The following is a 25,986-nucleotide window of genomic DNA, read 5'->3' on the forward strand; positions in this document are numbered from 1 at the left end:
ATGGCAGGAGGTAAGCTTTAGCTCTTCTTTCGGCATGGGAGTTTACAACTCTTTCACCCTGCCACCCACACACCCCCCACCACCTCCTCCCTTTTTTCTGTTAAGGATCACTCTTGAGAATTGAGAAGAGACTTGAAATTTGGCTTGAAAATTTCTTGCAATGACTTGAGGCTTTCAACTTGGACTTGAAAAATAAAGACTTGACACTTGACTTGAGTCTTGGATTAAAGGGCTTGAGCACATCACTGGGAGGAAGGGACGAGCTGCCTACCCACTGAAGTAAATTCTTCAGATATTTTAGCAGGATGTGCAGACTCACCCAATGGATTCTGCATCGGGATATTGTTTGCGTAGTCATCCACAGACCATCCTTAAATACAAAGCTGTTTAAATTAAGAAACCTCACAGATGGGATCATTTTCTGCACAGGTGGACCTCAGTGGTGGGAGACCCAAGCAAAGGCCATGCCCTTCTCCCCCATTAAGACTTCCATAATGTGCATTCATATCGTCAGTCTTGAAAGGAGTGATTTTTGCTCTTTTGTGAAAACATTTAATTGGCACGTATACGAGCTTTGTTACATAATATTCTGCAAAGCCTATGCATTATTGACAATGCCAAAGGGAATACGACATTGAATCTAACGGAGGGAGGGCGTGTTGAGGGAACTAGAACTTTACTGATTTTTAAACATATTAATCATAATCCAGACTTGTGTTATATAAGCCTCAATTTACAAAGTTTTACAAGCTGATTTTTAAAAAGTGTTCTGACAGTCACTGAACATTACAAATTAAGACACCTCTGCATGCTAAAAATTAGGTCAGCCTTAAAAAATATAGTCAGATGTCCAGTAAGGGATTTTACTCTACAGTAGTCTAACAAATAGTAATTTAACCAGAAATTTATCAGAAATGCTATGCAATGAAATGACCATCTTCCTTTGATATCCTAAAGTGGTGCAAAATAAAAGCTTTTCTTTGACAAGTCAGTGCACCTTTCCACTTGTTATACATGTCATACATTTTAAAGGCTTAAAAATACAAATAATATACCCAGTAAAAAACATTTATTATGATAAATGATAACGGGAAAGAAAGCCGGGCATAATTGTCTATGTGGTATGGGTTTTTAACATGGAAGCAGTCAAATATACAGAAGAGTCTTTTCATCACTGCCATTGGCAAGTGACACCGGCTGTGTTTACTTTTCCCCTCTTTTCTGCTGCTGGAGATTTTAGTGAGTGTGTCTGAATCAGCCTTGTTAATCTTATCAGCTTTGCAACTGTTGGCAATTGCTGACAGGACTCCATTGATTTCCTCTTCAGCCTCTTTGTCCTCCTCCTAGTAAGAAACACAGTTGGACAGAGGCACTTTTGTCATAAATCAAATTTCACAAACTTACTTAAACACAGTCTTTCTCCATGCAATTCATGTTAACTATTTGTACAACTACACATCAGAAGAAGAGTGCCCAAGCCTCCAAGTACAAGCCAACCAGTTCAGACTTTCAGCAGTCCCCATACCTACAGTACAGAGCACATGAGGCTTCATGGAAGCTACCTCAGTACCTTCAGGTAGAAGGCTCAAGACTGTGGCCTACACAGTTAGCCAAATGAAAAGCTAATATACCTCTACTCATGCCGATAGCCCTCAAATTAGCTCCTACTCTGATATTTGATCCATTGTAGAAATTCTTGCCTAGCTGCCTGCCTCTTCCTCATAATTTCTAAAAGCCATTACTTTATGGAATGCACCACACTGCTACAGTGAAGTGAAGTGACTAGAGAGTTGAGTCTCAACACTGAAAATGAGGGTTCAGATTCAAACTCAGCCATGAAGCTAACTAGACTGTCAAGCACAAGTCATTCTTGCTCTCTGCTTAGCTTTACAAACTACACTAAGTTCAAGTGGTGACATAAACAACACCATCATTCTATATTTGCCCTGTAGCTCTGAATTTCTTTACTCTATTAGATAGATGTTTGCACTTTCCATATTGTATTGGCACATTGAAACCTCTGATTAGTTTCTCCTTTGGATGTTGTCTCTTGGGTTGGGCTGATCCCAGAACTATCATTCTTAAAGCCTTCTATCTTTTGGCCAGTTCACACAAACCACAGTGTGGTTCAGCATGTGCCAACAGTCATTTTGAATATTCAGCACCTGGCAGTGTCTTGTCACATGTGAATATGGGTGATGCAAGCTATGCAAAGGTTAAGCATTCCTCATATAACCAACCAATAGCCCATGTTGCAATTCAGATTCCATCTGACATGCTGCACAACCCACGTCATGATATAGTCCTTTCCCTCTGGCTCCAAAGCTCAAGACATTCCTTTGTAATCCAGATTTTTATTGAGACTTCACAGTAACAAGACAGTGTAACTCTAAATAACTTTCTGCCAAGCTGAAAGAATAAGCCTGTGCTCATATAAAGAGTTGAGCCCAAACTGGAAACTTCTCCTCAGCCTCTCTCTTTCGGTAATGCTACTGGCCCGATCCTCAGGGTGGTTTTTGCAGATGGAGAACCAGATGGCATGATCTACAGAGGTCTTCTAATTGGGTAGCTCATTTCTCCCAATGCCTTCTTACTGGATCAAGGACTGAGTTCCTCACCAGTTCCTCCTCCTCTTCTGAAACCCTTCCCAACTCTTCCAAAACAGGCCTGCTCTCAATTAGCCTGGGAAACTGCAGGAAGCAACCTTGAAGGAGCCTCAAAGGCTTCTTTCCCCTCACACCACTCCTGCTTCCCCACCAACTCCTCCTATTCAGAAAGTGATGACATATATCCCTGCAAAGTGAGCAAGGAGTGAGTGCCTGGCCCACTCACTACAACCTAGCAGTTTTGATCATGCAATTTAGATAATCAGTTTCTTCTTGAGAGATCCAATATGGGCTAGTGTAATGGCATGCATAAAGACAGACAGACAGATAGACAGACAGACAAGATAGAAGAGTTCATGATTTTACTGGAGTTCACCCAGAAACATCTCCCACCAAATCATGGATGTTTGTGGAGGCTGGCTACAAGTGATCAATAGAGAGACAAACAAACAAAACTTTGTCCTGAATACATGTCATGTTGAACTGCATGCTATTATGACATCCTTGTTGAGGTGGTTAGAATCAGAATATTGAAAAGGAACGCACTGCCCACTTATAAATGATATCCCACTGAAAATGACTACTCTTCACATACTTGTCATGGAGCTTTCATGTGTACATAGCTCGTACCTCTCCACAAGGACTTCGTTATGAATGTTCATAGAGAAAGTAGATCTATTCATCCTTTTCTCTTCACCCATAGATCTGCTCCTTCCATTTGACATGAAGGAACAACCCACACAGGCAAAACCTTGGATGTGCTTTGGTGTGGTCATGCAGTTCTTGGTTGCCAGAAATAAGTTTAGGATGTAAGTGCCAGGTCTGCATTCAGATCACTAATTCTTTTCTCACGAGTGTTTTCAGTATGCAGGATTTAAAAAAGGAAAATCTAATTTGCTTCGTTTTGCAATCTTCCATTACAGTACAATGATTGCAACCATGTTTCTTTGAAAATACAGAAAGATGAAAAAAGAAACCTTACTTATTCTGGTACTATTATTCATTATAAAAGAATAGCAGGAAAGGATTCTGTACACATATTAGTTTTCTTCTGAAGCTTTCTGAAAGTTGTTTGCAGCTAGCTGATGCTTTTTCAGATTGCTTTTAGCTCCTTGATGTTCCCTAAGAGGGAGCTAAACAGTTTGTAAAAAATCCAGCATCTGGCATGGTGTATATCAGTCTCTCATTTGTATGCTGCAAAGCCATCTTCTCTAAGGTAGCTTAACAAGATACATTTCAAGCACAAGTTTACTAAGAGTATCTATAATAGAACTACAAATATCTCTCTATTTTACCAAAGATCTGAAGAGTCAGGGGATAGTTAAAAGATTGCTATCAGAAAAGAAAATTAAGCTCTTTTGGATTATGAAAATCAGCCTTGCATATCAAGAGAGAACTCAGCTTCTGATTGTCTTTTTAATATTTCTTAGTTCAGTTTCCACTATTTTAGGAAAGTTTAATCACTTAGGGATTAAATAATGGGCTCCCCCTCCCTCCTTCTTTTGTTCTGAACAGGCCACAACATAAAGATAGAAGGGAAATGCACAACCACAATGCTCTTGAATGACATAATATGGCTTTTGTACATAAGATCACAACTGGCAATTTGTATATTTGTGCCATCATTTGTATGCTTCTTTTTGGTCACACAAAAGGCCCTCAAAACATTTTAGAGTACAATAATACACCATTTCAAAAAGAATAAAATGCAGAGCTAAAGAAAAACTAAACTATCTGTTACCATTAACTGAAACATGAGAGTCTCCAATCAGGGCATGAGACAATATTAATAATCTCGCAAAAAGGGCTATTCTTATTTAAAATGTCAGGAGGAAAAGGACCAAACACTTCCCAAAGAGCTTTCTGTATGGTTATAAAGGCCTGCTCTGTCTGCCTACTGATTTAATCTCAGGGAGTGAGGGGACATGGAACCAAACTTTGCCTGCTGAGCTCAACAAGCAATAAAAATGCACAGGAGCAAGTTCCATGCTGGCCACAAACTTTATACAGTGTTACAGTAAGGAGCAACACACTGAAGTAGATTTGGAAATTAACTGGAAGCCATTCTACACTTTGTTCAATACACATTGAGCAAAATCAGAATAAAGTGTATCAAACAACAGTCTCCTTCCAACAGTTTGGCAGAAGCATTATGTACCAGCTGTAGTTTCCAAACAGTCTTCACAGAAAGCTCTATAAGGTACATGTTGCAACAGTCTAGCCTGCATGTAACCCAGGGACATGTGAGAGAGCCAGATTTGCCTTTTACAAGGAAGGCCACAGCTGTTGCACCACATCCCAAGTTGTGCAAAAGCACTCCTGTCCTGGGCTGCAACTGGCTACACTATTGCAATGCAGGAGCCAGAAACTTTCCTAGAATCAGAACAGAAATTCAAAGTGCATGTAACTTTAAAGATGTAGATAGCTGTAGCATCTTTTTTCTTTTTCCTCTAGAAGAAATGTAGATGTCCTTGTTCAGACCAGGACCCTTGTGTGGGAAGTTTTTAATCCTTCCCACTGTTCTGTCCCAATCCAAACAAAAGCTTGCAATATACATTGTCAAATAGTCATCCAATAAAGCAAATGGATCATGGTGAATTTCAGGTTTGGTCCCTCAATCTGGATATAGAATGCAGTGAAGGGAAGGGATAATGGCCCCCTATATGCTAAACTTGGGTCACAAGCCAATTTGGGGCACCTGTTCTTACTGTAGACAAAACGGAGTAATATGCTAGTCTAAGGCAAGTCAGCAACCTTCTGGGACTGTTAAGGCATTTGGCAATTTGAAAAACCACCCTCTCATGTCAATACACCTCTCTTTTGAATAAACTGCATAGTGGGAAGTGTGGCAAAGGATGGATAACCTACCCCAAAGACTGAGTGCAAGGCAGAGGTAGAGTCTGAGCTCCAATTCACGAAACAATTCCTTTGAACCCACAGTTCTGAGCACTAAGGGAAACCCATTTCACAGCAATCTCAGGTGTTGGTTAGAAGGTGTGCATGTATGTTTCAGTGGGAGGCCTGGATACCTTTGAGAGACCAAAAAAGGCTCTGGGACTGTACTGGTGTCCATGGATCCCATGCTCCTATCACTTCTCTAAAGTGCTGATCTTCCAGAACTAATGTTACTGCATATTGGAAATATCATGGTAAACAGCTGCTCAAAGTTGGGATCAAATGTGCTTTTGTAGCACAGTAACCCACAGACAGGAAGCTGGTAGATGAAGGAATCAAACAAAACAAATACGCTCCCCAGAGAGGTTCGCCTGGTGCCATCACTTTATTCTTTCCAGTGCCAGGCTAAAACCTTTTTTATTTTCCCAATGTTTTAAGGTTTGACTGTTTAAATATGGGTTTTATTGTTGATTGGTTAAGATTTTGACTAGGATGTTGTGTTTTATTCTATTTTGTCTTATTGTTAAACTGTCCCAAGACCATGGTAAGGGACAGTCTGTAAAAGTTTTAAATAAATAAATAAATAAATAAATAAATAAATAAAAATACCTTTGTGAGTTTTTTCATACCAGATTGATTCAGAGTGCAGAAGTGGGCCACAGCATACTCCAGTAAAGCACCAAAGATGAAGCTAAAGCAAATACCCAGGTAGACGTCAATTGCTTTAATGAAACAATTAGCATTAGGAAGTGATGTCCTGGCTCCCATCATAAGCGTCGTCATGGTGAGTACTGTTGTAACACCTACAAAAAATGATAAACTAGAGATAATCTTGCAAGACTGTCAACAATATCAGGTCCTGCTACCTTTAGGCAGCAGCTGTTCTGTCTTTCCTTCTTTAGGAATCTTTGACACTCTCCTGTCAATACACCTCTCTTTTGAACAAACTGCATAGTGGTTTAGAATGTGAAAAACCTGGAGTGTTAGAGAAAACGGGACTCGGGCCGTAGGTTCGCCACCACTGATCTAAGGTGACAGGGCTGCAAGATCTATCACGACCCTGGAGATCTACCATCCATGAAAGTAAAAGCTGCTTGCTAATATGGAACTTTAGTCTGAATCAATCTTTTTCCTTATATTTTCCTCTTATTTTTGAGATAGCATCTTTCTGACTTTTTGTTACTAAATTTTATTTTTAGGATTAATAAGGAGGGAGGATTCATATATGAATCTGTCTTTGACTCTAGCTCAACCTTTTTTATCAGGTAGCTGTGCAACATTGATAATAAGAGATAATAACCACATCTATGTTGTAAATCAGCAAGCATAAATAAATATGTCATATAAGTTACTCTTTGTGTGACACGTTTGTTACCTATGCAGATTCTGGCTGGAACTGATGACTGGCTTATCCAGAATGACACCCAGGACAGAACAACCAGTAAGCTGGATGGTACATAGGTCTCCAGAATGAAGTACAGAATGTTCCTCTTGAGCTCAAAATGGAAGACTAACTTTGGATAGCATCCTATGTGATGAGATGAAAGGAAGACACAACAAACCATTTAGGTGAAAGTATTTTGAGAGAACAATTTATGAGTTTCTTCATGTTCAAGTTAATTATTTTAAGCATAAAATTCTGCCAACAAAACATTCTCACCTTAGAAGTTCAACATTCATGACTATATATATAATTGTCAGTTGTGGTTCTGAAATGCAGTCCTGTTTACAATTCTGGGTTTAGTGCAGTGTCAATTTGGACTTTATTTTAAAACATGGGCCTTTCAGGTTTTTTGGATTACAAATCCTAGAATTCTTGGCCATTGGCCATGCTGGCAAGGGCTGATTAGAGTTCCAATTCCAGTTCAAAACATCTGGAAGACACCAGTTTGAAGAAGGCTGTTTTGAAATAATTTTAAAATTTAAAAAATGTCCTTTATTCTTAATCTCAGAATACTGGACAAACAAAATTTACCAGAGTAACAAAACGGAAATATAGCAGCATAAAAAAGGAAAACAAGTTTGGTGATAAATATAACAATAACAAAAGCATTAGAGAAACACAACAGACATCCCTCATTATCCAGTCAAATGATGGCACTTATCCAGTGGCCTGAGTCCCGTCATTCACTTTCCATTTGTGCTGGCTCAGCAGGGCTTTTAACTTTAAAAACATCACTTACTCTCCTATGCCCCATAGGCTGCTCCCTGTCTGGCAGTGCGGACTAGGGGCCAGGGATGTTACATTGCTGCTAATAAAAAGCATTAAAATCCTATTCATATGCAAAATTTACATGCACTTTTCTGCAGGAAATTCTAACCAGTGAGAAAATCATGGGAAAAAGACTGCCCTTTCTAGTTATCCTCAAAGTAGAAACTTGGGAGTGTGGGGAGGGGGGTTGGTTTCCTTTTTGGTTTTGGTCGCAGAAAGGACACATTGGCTTTTAAAAACTAATATGTCTGACTGATATTCTTAGCTGGAAAAAATCAATTCACCCACACAACTATTCTGTAAATAGATTTTGACACAGACTGTTCTCACTTTGCCTAAATGGCCATCTCCAAAGTGCCCATTTACCGATTCTAATTCTGTGCTCTGAGAATCACAAATGTTAAATATAAATCATATGGGTTAATAATAATTTCAGTTCCTTGCAAGGAAAAAGCTGGGATATAAATGCTATGTAGTCATCATCATCATCATCATCATCATCATCATCAGGTCAGAAGAACCCAGAGGTTTTCCCAAGTACAAATAACCTGGAGAAAATGTACACTAAGGATGCAATATTATCATAATGCCTGTAAATCCCTGAACTTGGCATCCTATGCAGACTGGGAGGAGAAGCAGGGCCAGTCTTTACCTTCTAGTCCTCCCAACCTGCATTTTTTGCTAGATGAGCTTTTTTTGCCCATCGAGTTGGAGCAACATGGACAGGTAGAAAAGGAGGCTGGAGCAGCTGGAGACGTGATTTCCTGGCCTCTCCTGTCTCCTGTGATCCTAATTTCATCCTCTTTAGAGTTGCTTTTCTGACTTCAGGGACCAGGAAGCACAACTGTTTACGTGACAGCTGTGAGATGTTCGGGGTTTTCAACCATGGATCTGGGAATCTGAACTATCCTATAAATCCCTCACGGGCTATCTAGTGGAGGGAGGATTTCTCCCTATCTGGAGAGATCCTAAAACCAAAATTAAGACTGAGAGAATGCTTGGCTGACCATGTAGCAGGCAGGATGACAGAAAATGGTTGTAAAGAGAAATGGAATGCTGGAAGGGTGGCTGGACAAGCACACAAATCTAGCTATATACATGTCAATTGCTTATACAATTATTTTTACATTACCTTTATAACCCACTTTTTCCTCCTGCAAGGAAGCCAAAGGAGTTTTCACAGTTCTCCTCTATTCCATTTTTATCCTCACAACAGCCCTGTGAGGTAGGTTAGGCTGAGAGGCAGTGATTTGCCCAAAGTCACCCAGTGAGCTTCATGGCCAAGTGGGGACTAGAACCTGGTTCTCCCATGTCCACAGTTCCACACTCTTACCACCACTTCAGACTGGTTCCTGATACCTTAATAACTAAATGACAGTGGCCTGTGTCAGCAATGCAAGTAAATTATATCACCTAAATTGTAGTCATGGGATTTGTATGCCCTAGTTCTGCATTCTGTATCCCACCATTCTGTGACCTCTAAATAAAATGTTATACATCAGCATTTATCAAAGATGCATTTTGTTACACTCCAAAATCCCAAAGACAGGTGTGTGGGCAGCCACAAAAAGCACATTCCATCTACCATCCTGAAATACTTATACAACAATGCTTCTTAGCTGTCATTATAATTGTACATCCTTCATAAAGTGCACCAATGTGTGTTACACTTCTTATCATTTGATGCCTTCAAAGGTGCCATAAGCTTGTGGTGATCCTGATTTCATATCTTTTGGATGTGCTGAAAGCTGTCATTTTATAAGCTTTAGTAAGCATTCAAAATTACTATTTCTTGCTGCTAATGGTGAACTGTATTTGAAAGGCTAGTTGTACGTTCCTGCAAATAAGCTGTTTGGGATTTAGTGCCCATTGGGCTTTAAATCTGTACCAAAGCTCCATTCTGGAATTTCCTTTGAAAATCAGGTATCTCCAAATATAGGCCCTTAAGGCTGTCAGGGATTGGTACCATCATGCAGTTGTAGTCCCCAAGTCCTCAGAAGAGTTCCCTGTCAACTCAATGTGCTGGCTACCAGGATCCTGTAATCCTCTTTGCACTGGATGGCCGTTGATTTTCTTTTGGCCAGGGCTAGTGCTTAGTGGCCATTGCTGGTCTCTGCCAGTTTAATTGCCCCAGAATGCCTTGGAGTTCTGACATAGCAATGCCCTGCAGTAATGCTACACTGGAGTCCCAAAAGCATAATCAGGAAAGTAAATGGAAAAGCACTTACTGCACAAGCTTTCTTTCACTTTTGATTCAACATTTAAACTCCAAGAAATGGAAGTATTACATTGTCATTCAATAGTTATTTCTTTGGATCTGTCTTTCTGAAATGTTGCAGGGAACTCTGCCAAGGTGCTATCCCATTTTCTATGACTCAGACACAATGACAGAGTAGCCCAAAACAAATATATGCTCAAACCTCTCATACTGTTTTAATGGATAATTGCTGAAACCCCAGTGCTCTTACCTATGGGCAAATCTGCTTTTCCTAGGGTTACATGCACATCAGCCAAAGAAACACATTGCCCAACCAACAGAAGCCTTTAAAAAGTAATCAGGCTTCAAAATACTCACTAGGACAACAACAAAATCCTGCCATTTATTTGGATGTTAGCAGGGTTTGTCTTTCTAATAGATGTTGCAAGGGAGCTGCTTATATCCCTGCAACTTTCATCCAATTTTAAACAGAAATAAAGATGGTTGCCATGCATTGAAATTTGTCCATGAAAATAATTGAGAAACTATCCAAAGCAAATCCAAACTGAAGAGAGGCTACCATCCAAATCAGGCTTGAAAAGAAGTAAATTATTGAAATGAGCTAACATAATCAAATCATGCAATGAAATTATTTCATACACCCCTGTATAGCTCATGGCTATATTTCATTTATTATTAGAAAATATTGCACCATTTAAATGAGAACACTGAAGCTTCCACTATGCTTTTCTACTGCTGCTTAGATGGAGTATCATATCATCATCATCTCCATCACTATACCAGCCAATAGCTGAAGCTCGTCTCCCTAAAACAAAAAGAAATAAGCATGCATTTTATTGTCTGATGTGTTGACCAGTCCTTCCTTCTCACCAGGCACTATGGAATTTCTTAGAGTAAAGTGGCTAGCTGAGAGCAGATGCAGTGAGGAAATGGAAGAGATACTCATTATATCAGAAGCAAGGTACTTTTTCATTATGAAATCTGTGGATGTAGATCTCTGGATGTAGAGGATGTACCTCTTTCTGGGCACCTGGTGCTTTAATGTGAATTAGAATGAAGTCATCTTTTATAATATTTCCTTTTCCAGTGTTTACTATCTCTCATATTTTTTCTTTTCCCAGTCAAGCATTCAAAGAGAAAGAGAGTGTTGTATAATCTTTGAAATTTAATTCAAGGAATTATATTCAAAATGAATTGTTGAGTCATGGCAGGCAAATTAAATAGCAGCACTGAAAGTTCTTATGTAAATAAAACGTCCTCTTCATGTCTTGTACAAAAGAGAAAATGTGCATAGCATCAACAAGAAAAATACCTCAAGAAAATCCTTAAGAACATTACATATATCTGACCATTCTTCTGCTCCTTAGACAGCTTTACCCAATGGCATTTCCAGAGAAGGAATCTAGGAAGTCCCATGCCTACAAAGCTGTTTCCTCTTCTGCATCCTTCAGCTCAGTGAGGTATGGAACAAACCAGGAACATACCCTGGCAACCTTACACAATAATGATCAGGCTTTGTATACATATCTTATTTTAAGATTTTTTTGCCTGAGTGTTTCTATTGCCTCCTTCTCCTATTATACTAAAATTGTCTTCAGTTATTTTCCTATAGTTTTGCCCATATCTTCAGGAACTGGTATATAAGCATGCTCACTTGCAGGTACCACTTTATGTACTGAACATATTTTTAAGCTGACATTCAGAGTATTCCCCACATGAGGTGGCATGCAGAAAATAAACAAATAAATAGATATCACATCATATCATATGCAACAATAACAAGTGAAATCACAACAATTAATCAAATGTAAATTGCAATACAAAGTCCTATGAATCCCAAGAATGTAAGAACTTAAGAAAAGCCCTGCTGGATCAGACCAGTGGCCCATTCAGTCCAGCATTCTGTTCACACATCAGCAAACCAGCTGCTCACAGGATCCCTCAGGCAGGATGGGTAAAAGAGTCTCATTTATTTATTTAAAACATTTTTATGCCGCCCCCATCGCAACGAAGCCTCGGGGCGGCTCACAACAGAAACATAAATAACAATATAACAATAAAAAATTTATTTAAAACCCCCGGTTTTGCCCCAACTCCTCAACAACTGCTGCGTGCAGGTGGGCCACCTCTGATAATGGAGGAAGCACACAGCCAGGACAGCTAGTAGCCTCCTTTTCCATGATTTTGTTCTATCCTATTTTAAAGCCATCCAGACTGGTGGCCATCACTACTTCCTGTGGCAGTAAATCTATGGATTAACTATGGGCTGTGTGAAGAAGTGCTTCCTTACATAGCAACTTTCTCTTACATAACTGCAATGACAGGAACATATGTATTTTCTGGAGAAGGGAATTCTTCAAATAAACAAATTCTACCACTAAAAAGGCCCTGTCCCTGGTACTTATCACACTGACGTTACTTAATGAAAGCAAGGCTGCAGATCATCTAATGCTCAGGTTTAGAGTTTTGGTCCAAGGCCAATAACTTCAATTGGGTCCAAAAGCAAACACGTAGCTGGTAGAGACTGTCCAGTTTTGAGGCAGTAATCAGTGAAGTCACTTCAGTACACCAATTACAGTGTTGTGGCATATATGCTCTCTAGTGTTAATTTGCCCAATGGAATTCTTCCAAAAACTGTTGCACAAACTAATGCTATTTGTGTTGTATGAGAGGTTCATAGAGTTAATGCAGTGCAATTTGTGTTAGCATACTGTCACTGTGGGATGCTGTTCCATGTTCTGACTACCTGGTCCCTGTGTAAGCATTCTAGAGATAATCATGATGACAAGCTACTGATATAGCTATAGAAAAGTAAGACATGTGAACAGAGAATCTGTTAGAGAAAGATGATCAATCCTTTGCTAGGCTGTTATCCCCCAAACTCGGATGGCTCATGGTATCAAAAGGACTTGTTACTACAGTGTTAACTTCCTTGATGCTTCTAATACGTATCTTTATAATGTGAGGTGTACCTGCAAGTCTAGATTTGTACATTTTATCATATGATTATATAACTGCTTTTCATATGTGCTTTATTTTTGGAATGGAAGTTGTTTTATTCTAGAATACAAGGGAATTCAAGTGAATAAATTAATTTCCTTTCAAGATGTCAGATGAAAAAGAAAGTTTAGAAAAGCTTAACGATGAATAACATATACTAACCAAAACTAATACCTTAAGAAATTAATCAGCATTCCTCAAGTAAGTACTTGTTGATTTAAAAATAACACTTGATTTGAAATGTGTTAAGGTTTGTTCCTAGTCAACTACATGCATAAGTAAACACAAACCAATTTGCTCCACTGAATGCCCCAGGAAAATGGGTAAGACTCTCTACTTCCTCACACATCCCTCCCTCCAAGAGGGGTTCACCATCTCCATGCACTGGCCAGGCGCCCTGGCAGGAAAAGAAATCAGCATTAGCATGTTGGGCACCATGTATGTGTTGGACCATAAATGTGTATGGCTGTAATGCTCAATATCAACAGGTAAGGTGAGGGTTGGCATCTTTCATTCTATTCAGCCATTGTAGCAGAGCATGGTTGGTGACCAGCAGGAATGGGGCATTCCAGAGATGGTGTCTCAGAGCCAGAAGAGCCCATTTGACAGCTAATGGGCGGTCAAACCCTAACCCTAACCCTATTCTCTCCCTTAAAAATCTAGGAAAATTCTTTGCCTTGAGAGATTAGTCATTACAGCAGAGCAAACCAGTTATGTGAACAAGATATTCTAGTCCATCTGTGTTACCTTTTATTTCTTAAAGAAAATGATGTGGCAATACAGCAAATATAGAAACACAGAAAGTCAGAGCAAGTCAAAAGGGGCCTCCTGGGCCATCTAGTCTGACCCCCAGCTCCAGCCAGCTCCACTCATGACATGCCCACCATGTGCATGTCTAGCCTATCCTTGAACACCCTCACCAATGGGGCCTCACCCACCTCCCGTGGAAGCCCATTCCATACCCTCAGGGTCCTAACTGTCAGGAAGTACTTCCTGGCATCCAAATTGAACCTTGGTTCCCTGAGCTTTTCTCCATTGCAGCGCGTCTTGCCCTCCTCTGCAGGGGAGAACAGGTCTCTGCCCACCTCCGTGTGACACCTCACATACCTGTACGTCGCCAAATATGAAATGACTAACAGAAGATTAGATGCTAACTTTTCTTACTGGAATGTTGATTTTCATGTAATGCCTGCCTTCCATGAGCTCAACATGGCACACACTGGATTCCTTTACAGCAGCCTTCCCAACCTTGTGCCTTCCAGACACATTTGGACTGCAGCACCCAGAATTCCTGTCAATGGCCCTGCTGGATGAGAATTCTGGGAATTGTGGTCCCAATGCCTCTGATGGCCACCAAGTTGGGAAAGCCTGCTCTATAGTCTCCCATACGGGTACCACCAGACCCAGACCTCCATAGCAGCAACTTCTTATGTATTTAAACCATAGCCCATTGCTTTTACTAAACCAACTAGGTCACACAGGAAGCACAAGTCCATTGTAAGGTTTTATGGGCTCAAAAGACCAGTGATTTCTCTCAGCCATTTTTTACCTGTTTCATAGACAGCTTCTGATACAGATGTGTAGTAGTCTTCTACTGTGTACTGTGCCAAACGAAGAGTCTCCAAGCCTCTAACAGAGTCATTTCCTCTTGTCCAGTAAAACATTACATCGTTAATGTTATAGCCCCCTGCATTTGGAGAGCCAAAAAATATAGATTTAATTAAATGCAGAAAATTAGTTTGATGTGTCTACATAGTATATGACTTATTTTTATATACACTAATGAAGTTCCCATGCTCTTCACCTGATTTAGAGGTTTTCCAGAGAGTCCAAGATTTGAACTGTAGTGCATGCTTAAATAACAGGGAAATGAAATTAAGAAGGAGATTTCACACCAAGGGCTAGAGTTTGTGATAGTGCAAGTGGAAGCTACCCCTTGCAGAATGGGACTCATGAGTCTTCTCCTCTCCCACCCTATGTATCTTCCAACCCTGCTTTAGAGGGCCCTTAATGATGGATCCAACCCTAAGAACTTTGTGTTTTTACACAGCTTCATAACGGACTGAAAGCAGCAAATTGATAGCGTAAGAGCCAAATGACATGTTATGCTATTGCATAGTTTATCTTTTGTTATCTGCTGGTGTGAATGTGCATAGTCTCACTTGTTTGGGACCACCATTCTCCAGGAGGGGAGGATTCAGTTTTCATCTACAAATGCACTGTTTGCTTCCTGAAATCCCCTTGGCATTGTTGCTAGTTGTGAAGTTGCGTCCGACCCTTCACAACCCCATGGACAACACTCCTCCAGGCCCTCCTATCCTCTACCATCCCTCAGAGTCCACTTAAGCTCACACTGACTGCTCCAGTGACTCCATCTATCCACCTCATCCTCTGCCGTCCCCTTCTTTTGCCATCAATTGTTCCCAGCATTAGGCTCTTCTCCAGGGAGTCCTTCCTTCTCATTAGATGGCCAAAGTATGTGAGTTTCATCTTCAGTATCTGGCCTTCTAAAGAGCAGTCAGGGTTGATCTCCTCTAAGACTGACTGGTTTGATCTCCTTGCGGTCCAAGGGACTCGCAGGAGTCTTCGCCAGCACCAATAGTTCAAAGGCCTCAATTCTTTAGCAAAAGCTAAAATACCTCCATTGATGTCAGTGGAGAAATTTCTCCTTTTGTTAACCTTCCCTCCTATAAGGAGGCGACAAAAAGTGTGTGTGTGTGTGTGTGTGTGTGTGTGTGCGCGCGTGAAGGTTTGATCCTACCAAATTAGAAGGGTTTGCCTACATGGGAACTGTCTGCGTGTATGATTGGACGTGCACTTGAATTGCTCCCACAAGAACAGATCTTGGGCAGCACCCCACATAGTGTGGCTTTAGTTCCCTGTATCTGTGTAAGCCTGGCATGTGGCCTTTTAAGATATAGAAAGACGGAGCCCTCTGAAACCCATTTTTCTTCAACATAATTTTCTCTTTTTATTCCCAGTTTTTGCTAAGTTTTGTTTATTTGTTTGTTTTAGAGAAAGAAAGCAGAGCTTCTATTGCTCAGTGTAGAAGAATGAGGAAGGATACAATCTGGATAATGAATGCAATGACAATGATATTATATTCATGGCATCTAAAGATGATGAATGATATTCCCTCATTGAGATGTCTAGAACTTGCAAATGGAATTATGGGTTGATTTCTGTTTTATACAGGGTGGATAAAAATCAACATTTAAAAAAAATTAAAAAATCAGATTTTAAAATTTAAATTGGATTTTTAATTTAAATTGGATTTTTTTAAAAAATAAAACACTTTTTGAGGTAAAATCTATATAAACATAGTTGTCTATTTAAGAGACACTACAGTCCAAAGGTTATTCATCACGAAATAAGGATTAGTTTTTAGTAATGTAGCATGAGGTTGCATATTTATGCACTGTTTAAATTTGTTGGTAAATGAATTTTATTGATTAATTCACAATGCCATGCTCTTTCAGAGGTTACTTTAAGATTATGGGGCAATTTTTCTGTCTAGGATACAATCATAGGTGCTTGGTTTTACAGTTCTCAAAACTGTGAATTTGTGTTTGCAGAGATCACATGACTCTTCTTCGCAGCAAAATGTTATAAAATAAACACCCAGATTTGAGAAAAAGACCTTAATCTCATTGTTCCTTTGCAAATCTATGCACACAGAAACAACCCCTTACCTCTAAGTGCTAAGTTTATTTTTAAAAAATCAATGAATAGAAGATTGTTGAGAGTGGAATAGATCTGCGTGAGTGTGAGGATCGAGGGGGAAGCAGTAAAAATGAAAGTGGAACCTTTTGAGCAGAATACTCCACAAGTCTTTGGCTCTTTTTGTGTATAGCCTCATATGTATCTTGTTATTCTTTCCCTGGAGAAGAAAACCTATAATGGCAGCAGGACATAAAAGAGACCCAGTCTGGGAAAATTTTAATGAAGTTCCTCTACCTACAGTTAAGGCAGACGTGTGTAAATTATGTAGAAAACCATGATTTAAATCCAGTCTTACTGACTAGTGATTTAAATTGTGTTTTAAATCAATGTGGTTTAAATCAAATTTGCCCTCCCACCCCCTGAGATCGGCAGCAGAAGCCCTCCTCCGGGAACCCTCTGTGAAAGATATTAGGAGACAGAGTACCCAGAGGAGGGCCTTCTCTGCAGTGGCGCCCTGACTGTGGAATGCGCTCCCCAGAAAGGTCCACCTGGCGCCATCATTATATGTTTTTCGGCACCAGGTTAACACCTTTTTATTTAATCAATATTTTAATAAGTTTTAATATTGAATTTTATCACCATATTTTAATTGCAGCCAGAGTGGGTCGTTAATTTATTTATGTTATGTTAGGCATTTGTATTTTATTTGTGTAAGCTGTCCTGAGACTCTTGCAAAGGACGGCATACAACTATCTTAAATAAAATAATAAAAAAATACACCCTAGTGCTATATATCTATGAAGTATCTTGTAATCAAGGGAACTACAATTATTGGCAGCATACAATACAATACACAAATACAATAAAAACTGCAGAAAAGTTCAATACAGAATTTAAATCTTTGAACAACTAAAACATATCCAACAAACTCAACCTGATTAAGAGAGAAAAACCTGCTGACACGTCCCCCACATTTATTTATTTATTTAAAACTTTTCTATGCCACCCCATTTGCAAAGAGCCTCGGGGCGGATTACAATACAGACACAATACACACAATTAACCTTAAAAATTTGAGACATCTCGGCACAATATAAAACCCAATAAATAGTCAAATTAACAATTAAAATAACTTTTAAATAAAAAGGTCTTGGTCTGACACCGAAAAACAAATAACGACGGTGCCAGGCGGACCTCTCTGGGAAGTGCATTCCATAGGTGGGGCGCCACCGCAGAGAAGGCCCTCCTAATATCTTTCATGGAGGGTTCCCGGAGGAGGGCCTCTGCCGCTGATCTCAGGGGGCGGGAGGGCATATATGGACGCAAGGGCTCCTTTAGATATCCAGGTCCCAAGCCATTGAGGGCTTTATAGGTGATAACCAACACCTTGAATTGGGCCTGGACTTCAATGGGAAGCCAGTGAAGCTGACGGAGGACTGGGGTTATATGAGAACAACGCCCAGTCCCCATCAGCAACCTGGCAGCTCTGTTTTGCACCAATTGAAGTATCCAGACCATCTTCAAGGGCAGTCCCACGTAGAGCGCGTTACAGAAGTCTAATCGGGAAGTTACCAATGCATGTGTCACTGTTGCCAGGCAATCGTTCTCCAGGTAGGGACGCAGTTGATGGATCAGCCGAAGCTGAAGGAAAGCGCTCCTCGCCACCACTGTCACCTGAGCTTCTAATGACAGCTCTGGGTCGAGGAGCACTCCCAAGCTGCGAACCCTGTCCCTAAGAGGGAGTGCGACCCCATTCAGGACAAGGTGCAGGTCCCCCACCCCGAAGCCCGACCCACCTACCAACAGGACCTCCGTCTTGTCTGGATTGAGCTTCAGTTTATTGGCCCTCATCCAGCCCATTACCTCAGCCAGTCACCGGTTCAGTACAGCCACTGCCTCATCTGGATTAGTTGAAAACGAGAGGTAGAGCTGGGTATCATCAGCGTACTGATGATTCCACAGCCCACACCTCCTAATGACCTCTCCCAGTGGTTTCATGTAGACGTTGAATAGCAAGGGGGACAGAATGGACCCCTGCGGAACTCCATGGCATAACTCCCATGGTGCAGAGTCATAGTCCTCCAGCACCACCTTCTGGAATCGGCCATTGAGATAGGAGTGGAACCACTGCAAAGCAGTGCCTCCAACTCCCAATCCCGCTAGCCTATCCAGAAGGATACCATGGTTGATGGTATCGAAAGCCGCTGAGAGGTCCAAGAGAACCAATGGACTCTCCCCCTGTCTCTCTTCCTGCACAGGTCATCATACAGGGCGACCAAGGCAGATTCAGTACCATACCCGGGTCTGAAGCCAGACTGAAATGGGTCCAGATAATCAGTTTCATCCAAGAGTGCTTGGAGTTGTCCCGCCACCACCCGCTCTAACACTTTGCCCAGGAATGGGATGTTGGCCACCGGTCTATAACTGGCGGCCATCTCTGGATCCAGGGATGCCTTCTTTAGGACTGGCTGGACTACCGCCTCCTTTAAAGGGGCAGGTACCCGGCTGTCCGTTAGAGAGGCATTGACAGCCTCCAGGATCCAGGTCCCCATCCCGTCCTTGGCTTTCTTAAGTAGCCAAGATGGCCAAGGGTCCAGTAAGCAGGTGGTGGGACGTACTTGTCCAAGCACCTTGTCCACATCATCAGGCCACAACCACTGAAACTCATCCATCAATTTTGGACCAGGCGGCAACATTGGCACCTCCCCAGAAGGTTCTGATTCACTAGTAGAGCTAGTAGATGTTGTAACCCCCCTCTTCATCGAACATGCAGCTAGGGCATGGCTCGTCACAGGTAAGAAGCATGATCAGAGTGTCCTGTTCGCGTAAGAACAAGAACCCCAACGAATGTGCACGCTACGCAAGGCTGACCACAAAGCAGCCTTTGTTGCTACGCTCTAGCATAACGTCACGCCCTGTACCCTCGCTTGCTTGCTTTAGCATAAAAAAAAAATGTTTGCGAATGTAGCTCAGTGGATTTCCCCTATTGTTCGCTGTTATTCAAGCACCTGCATAGCCGTCCGTGTAAAAGAGTATAAAATTCCTGCCTTCAATCTGCTCACCACCACACTCTCACGAGTGCATGGTCCTTGCCAGCAGGTAAATAAATCCTTCTCGATAATTCCAACCAGTCTCTGGTCTCGTCTGTAAAATCGCACCATACAACAGTAGAGTCTAGCTCATGATGAATCTGAGCGATTTCCTCCTTGAAATGCTTGGCAAAGTCGTCACAGCGGGCCGTCGAGGGTGGCACGAGATCTTTCTTGGGGCCCGGGTGAACCAGCCTCTGTACCACCCAAAAGAGCTGCACCGGATGGCATTGTGAGGAGGCAATGGAAGCGGAGAAGAATTTCTTCTTCACCACCCTCACCGCCACAGCATAGGCCCGATAATGGGCTCTTAAGTGTGTTAAATGTATTTATTTATTTATTATTTATTTAAAGTTTTTATATGCTGTCCCCATTGCTACACAGCCTCGGGACGGCTCACAGCACAAATAAATAAAACAAAATTACAATTACAATTAAAACTTGGAAACACACTGGCTGCATAATGAAAACTATAAATATTAAAGATTATTAAAATACTGTTTAAATAAAAAGGTCTTGGCCTGGTGCTGAAAAACAAATAATGACGGCACCAGGCGGACCTCTCTGGGGTGCACAGATGGGGCACCACCACAGAGAGGTCCCTCCTCCGGATACTAAATGGCATTAAAGGGCATTTGATTCAGTGGCACAGGGGGCAGCCTTAACCAGCACTGAAAGAATAGCAAGGCTGGTGCCAGGCAGACTTCAGTGGGGGATCATTCCATAATAGAGGGCTGCCACTGAGGAGGTGCTGCTCCTTACTGCCAGCTGCCCTACCTGCCACAGAAGTGGGGGCTTGGAGAGAGGCTTTGGAGATTGAACATAGTGTCCAGGGAGACTTTATTTGGTAGAAGAGCTTTAGCACATTTGTATGCATGCATGCATGCATGCATGCATGTATATATTTATTTATATTTAGGCATTTGTATACCACTCATCAGCCAAAAAGGTTCCCTGATTTGTAGTCCCAAACCAGTTAATCTTTGTGGTTAATTTCAAGTTAATTTTGTGTTGCTGGAAATTTTGTCCCTTTGTATCAGATGTTTTGACAAGATCATAACAATCTTGGTAGAAGACATTGCGCTTTATCAAACAGCAACTGTTCAAACAGAACAAGGAGAATGTTACAGTATCCCGTCCCCCCACCCCCTTTCCATGTGTAGACAGACCATAGAGGGCTGACAAATGATAGACTAGTTATTTCTAATCTTTCTCCTCTCTAGAAAGCTGAGACCAATGCCATGTGACCAGTTCTGACCACATTACTCATGTGCTTTGTAACTAACAGATGGTATCATTCTGAAATCCTTTGCTTTCAGATGCACAGAGACTCATTCATTAATTTCCTCCATGAAATCCTGAGGGAAATGCAGCACAACAGGGCTCTGATGATCTGCATAGAAGAAATACATTGTGTATTGCTTAATTCAACAGTAAGCTTTATTATTCTTTCTGAAGACTGTAATCATTTATTAATTCTAATTGCCAACCATTAATGATTGTGGATGTAATTTCACCAAATACTGTTCCTCAGCATGCCTCACCAAATAATACTTTATAGCCTGGACTCCAAATAACTTTGTCAGCAACTGTTGCCATAGACTTTCATGGGTCAGAAAAACCTTGATATTTTTTAAACTGCTGCCCAGAATTTCACTAAACCAACAAAAGGCACACCTCAACAAGCCTGCTTAAAGTATATCAATAGTTTTCCCAGAATTTGCAAGAAATGTACATGCCAAGTCAAAAGCTGAGTATTGCTGTATGGAATATTGTTGAATATGGCTAAATTGTTGTCTTTATTTTGTTATTTCTTTTTAATGTCACATTCATTTTATCTTTTACCATTATATTGTTTGTAAATTGTTGTATTGTAAACTGCCTAGGGAGTCCTATGAGACTATTCATGCAGTTTACAAGTATAATAAATAAATAGTACAAATTGTCTATTTTCAGAACTTGTTAATTGCAATTTGAAATTCTGAAATTTGGTCAGTTTTCAATTTTGAACAATTATAGACCTCCTCTGGCACACTACGGTTTCCAAGTTTCAAGTCATTAGATTTATTCATTTCTTATTTTTTAGATTGATAACTCTTTTTCCTGCATGGAATCCTAGGCACTAATCTTCATCCATGTTATCTTCAAAACAATCCTGTGAAGCAGGCTAGACTGAGAATCCATGACTGGCCTGAAGTCACCCAGTGAATTTCATGGCTGAGTGGGGACTTGAACCCCAGTGTTCCAAGTCCCAGCCTGACATTCTATCCAATATGTCATTTTTACAAGCAGTAGAATTTCAAGGCTCATAATGGCAGGACCTGGCATGGGGTGCAGTCCTCTCCTGAGTCAACATGCTGCCTCAGAGTTTCCTTTCTCAATGCTTTATTGTTACACATCCTTTCTGTCAAACATCTCTGAGGAAAGTGTTGAACCCTCTCTGAGCCCTCCCCTTAATCTCCATCCCATTTAAGAGACTTTCTTCGTTGCTGGCTCAGAGGTGGGGCACTGGCCTTCCTTAACTGTCTCCACCCCTCCTGCAGCTCCGACAACCTGCCTGTATTGCCTCCAAGCAACTGGCAATGCCTCCTCAGGGGGAGGGTCCTGTACATCTGATAGATGACTCAGCTGTTGGTGCATGACCTGGGCAGACCCTGGACCCACCTCCCATTCCCCCCTTGGCAGATGAGAGTTCTCATATCTTCCACCCCCAGCTCTCCTCACTGGGCTCTCTCTTCATTCCCATGGGATGGTTGGTCAAGATCCAGCTGGGACAGTGGTGCTTGAACTGCAGACATTCCCTGACCTTGATCTGATACTGTCATTTGCTGACATTCCAAAATGGCTCAGTCTTCACTGCTTTCACTCCAATTCCCATCAATCTATCAACAGGCTGCAGCCCTTCTGGCCATTTATCCCTGTGTGTGTGTGCACAACAGGACCCTTTCTTGTTTTATGACTCTCTTTAGTAGTCAGCCACTATCTCGTTAGAAGCTTCTTTTGCTTATTTCTCTTACTTTCAAGCATTTCTGATTCTAACTTTCACTAAATGGCTAGGTTTATCAAATTAGCCCATACTGCAACTTTTCCTTTGGTGTGAGGAAAGGCGTCTCTTTTTTATGAACAAACTTGATCTTCCCCAGAGGCACCTTGAAATGCTGCAGGGATACAAATGTTGATTTGGACATTCTAAATTCCAGCATGGGAAAAATGCTGCAGAGGAAAAAGCCAATCAATATTTCCTTTGCTTTACAAAGTGAATGTGTGGCTCTCTTTATGAATAATTGTGCAATTGAGTTTTACTTGCATGAATTGTAGCAGAAGTTAAGACTAAGCCGACACATTCAAATACTATCAGCTAGTAATACTTCGACACTCATCCTGAAAAACCTTGACACAGCTAGACAAAAGAATGAAACTGGCATGAAACATCCATTTTAGGCTGGCAGATGCCTTGCACTAAGACTACTGAAGGGAAAAGCAAATAATTTCCCTTAATAACAAAGGACCGTACTCCAGCATAGACTGCTTATATACCATTCATTAATGGGGTTTAGACAGTCTAACTGTGCATAGGATTGCAGCCAAGAGGTGCACTTGGAATTACTTTGCTCAACTGTGAAGTAAAAAACTGCAATTTAAACATGGACTGTTGCCAATAAGATACACACTAATGTTTGCTTTCCCTGTATGAAAAATGCTCCAGGGATGGTATAGGCAACGAAGCAAGGAAATGCTCTTCTGCTTTAAAAATGTATTCATCATTTGTATGTATTATTTTCATTGAGATATTCTAAAATTCAGACATAATGCTCAGAGAGGAGAAACAATGACTCTGAGCTCTCCTTCCTGATCCCCTATTTCCCTCCCACTCTTAGGTAATGGCTTGACTTTTCTGGGACATTTGAACTAGAAATCAGTGGTTTGCAAGCACTGCCTACAAACCAGGATTGCAAATAAAGGTTTGATCCTTGTTTCTAAACCAGAAATGTAGACAATGTTTAGTTTAATTTCTTTATGTGGCCATCACAGGAGACTGGTTTAGCAAACTGGGAAATCCCCTAGCAAATGAAACAGAAAATCACATAAGCACCTTGCTCAATCTCTAGCAGTAATAATGCAGTAATAATGCATTAAATAGCTAACACTGTACTGCCTTTCATGACACCCAAAATTTGCTGTCTGAGGCTCCTGCTTCACTCTGCCTAATGGTAGGACCTGGCTGGGTTCAAACCCTGTCTAATAAACTATGACATGTTGTCTGGCAGTGTTCTATGAAAATCAGACATAAGCTTGAATATCCCTGTCTCCAAACTCACTGAAGACTCTGAGATGTCACCTGTGCAAAGAAAAGAAATTTCATATGTAATTATAGCCAGGTATGTTTTGTCTAACCATTATCTGCTGCTGCTCAACAATAAATCAGGTTCGGCAGAGTTGCTCCTAAGTTTCTCCCCAATGTGGACAATGCACACTGCACCCATTAAGTGATGAGGGTCATACAGAGACAAACTCCCATAACTGTGATGGACTGACAGTGATGTGAAAAAATTTCCCAGAAATCTACACATGGAGGAACTGTGTGTTGAATTAATGACATGATTCTCACCAGGATAAGCATTGCTCTCACTGGAAATGTTTTTTATCATAAATAAGCCATGGTTCCTTCATGCACATGTAACCATAGCAGTGTGAGAAGTTGGCACACAAATATGGCTCTGTAAGAATAATCCAAGAGGCAACACAGTGTTCCAGTTTACGCATATTTAGCATTATGGGAATTGGTGCACAGGCACCTCATACTCATGTGCTTTGCTATCCTGTCCACTGCTACAACTCAATTTTTAAGGTCATTGGACCTTGTTGTTTAGCTGCAAAGTCATGTCCAACCCATCATGACCCCATAGGCCACATCCCCCCAGGCAATCCTGTCCTCCACTATCCCTCAGAGTTCATCCAAGCCCACCCCAGCCACCCCAGTGACTCCATCCAGGCACTTCAACCTCTGCCATCCCCTTCTTTTGCCATCAATCATTCCCAGCATCAGGATCTTCTTCAGTGAGTCCTTCCTTCTCATTAGGTGGCCAAGGTAAAGGTAAAGGTTTCCCCTTGACATTACATCCAGTCATGCCTGACTCTAGGAGGTGGTGCTCATCTTTGTTTCCTAGCTGAGGGAGCCAGCGTTTGTCCGCAGACAGTCTCCATGGTCATGTGGCCGGCATGACTAAACACCGAAGTGCACGGAATGCTGTTACCTGTCCACCGAAGTGGTACCTTTTTATCTACTTGCATTTGCATGCTTTTGAACTGCAAGGTTGGCAGGAGCTGGGGCGGAGCAACAGGAACTCACCCCGTTGTGCAGATTTGAACCAGGGACCTTTCGATCCAGCAGCACAGCAGTTTAAACCACTGTGCCACCTGCAGTCCGTAGGTGGCCAAAGTCAGACCTTAAAACTTGCTAAGTTTTGCTAACTTGCTAGGGAATTCTGGTTAGTTCAATGGATCATTAATACAAATCATAGTTTATGATCCTGGCTTCTATGCTAATGAGAGTTTCCATGGTTCATAATTGGAGAGAGAAGAGGAGACCCCAGATACCTAAAGTTCAATCAGATTTCTTTTCATAATGGTAAACCTGGGTCTCCAACATAGTGAACAGGGTGCTACTGTATCTGCAAGGTCATGCTGAGGTGCTCCCTGGGTGGTTTTTCCTTTCTATAAAAATGGAGCACTTTTTCCATTCACATGTACATGTTTTCCCTTCCTCCTTCTTTGTTTTCTTCTCCTTCCACTGTTTGCTTGTCTTTCTCTGTTTCTGCCCTTGTCTGTGTCTTGTGTGCCCGAAAGAGAAGAACATGGAGAAATGTAGGGTGCTCCCAACATTTTCTGACCTTCCACACACTGAAAGTAGCCAATCTAAGCTCATAACCACAGCACTTTTTAAAAATGCCAAATGAGGCCATAAATCCAAACGTTTGGGAATGTTTGCACTAAATAACAGTTTAGCATATCACTCAGCCTCTGTAAGAAATTCGTGGCAAAAATCTGCCATAGAGGGTTATTCCAAGGAAAAATGCATGAATAAACTGTAAAGCACTGAATAAATGGGAAAGCTCATAGCAAGATGCAGGGGGCATTTTATCTACCAGGATTCTTCTCAACCACGAGGGACTGCATTGCCTTCAAAGCCGCTGCACCAGAAAAAAGCTCTCCTTTTTATGTTATCTTGGTGAGCTAAAACAGAAAAAAAACCTTCAAAATGATCACTCCATATACCATATATATATATATATATATATATAT

General features: G+C 41.1%; 1 protein-coding gene across 1 annotated transcript in view; it reads right to left on the reverse strand.

Annotated features, from left to right (window-relative positions):
- Nucleotides 1-1,034: 1,034 nt before the first annotated feature.
- The window catches only part of LOC123018172 (gamma-aminobutyric acid receptor subunit pi-like), a 47,449-nt gene continuing 22,497 nt past the window's right edge, over nucleotides 1,035-25,986 (reverse strand). Inside the window, exons 7-10 of the mRNA XM_044420025.1 lie at nucleotides 14,481-14,618; nucleotides 6,877-7,029; nucleotides 6,111-6,304; nucleotides 1,035-1,343 (exon numbers count right to left, since the gene is read on the reverse strand). Coding sequence (XP_044275960.1) covers nucleotides 1,035-1,343; nucleotides 6,111-6,304; nucleotides 6,877-7,029; nucleotides 14,481-14,618 — 794 coding nt within the window. The remainder of the gene's footprint in view (nucleotides 1,344-6,110; nucleotides 6,305-6,876; nucleotides 7,030-14,480; nucleotides 14,619-25,986) is intronic.

This window comes from Varanus komodoensis, unplaced genomic scaffold (assembly GCF_004798865.1).
Source record: "Varanus komodoensis strain SLA01 unplaced genomic scaffold, ASM479886v1 scaffold11, whole genome shotgun sequence".
In the NCBI taxonomy this organism is placed as follows: Eukaryota; Metazoa; Chordata; class Lepidosauria; order Squamata; family Varanidae; genus Varanus; species Varanus komodoensis.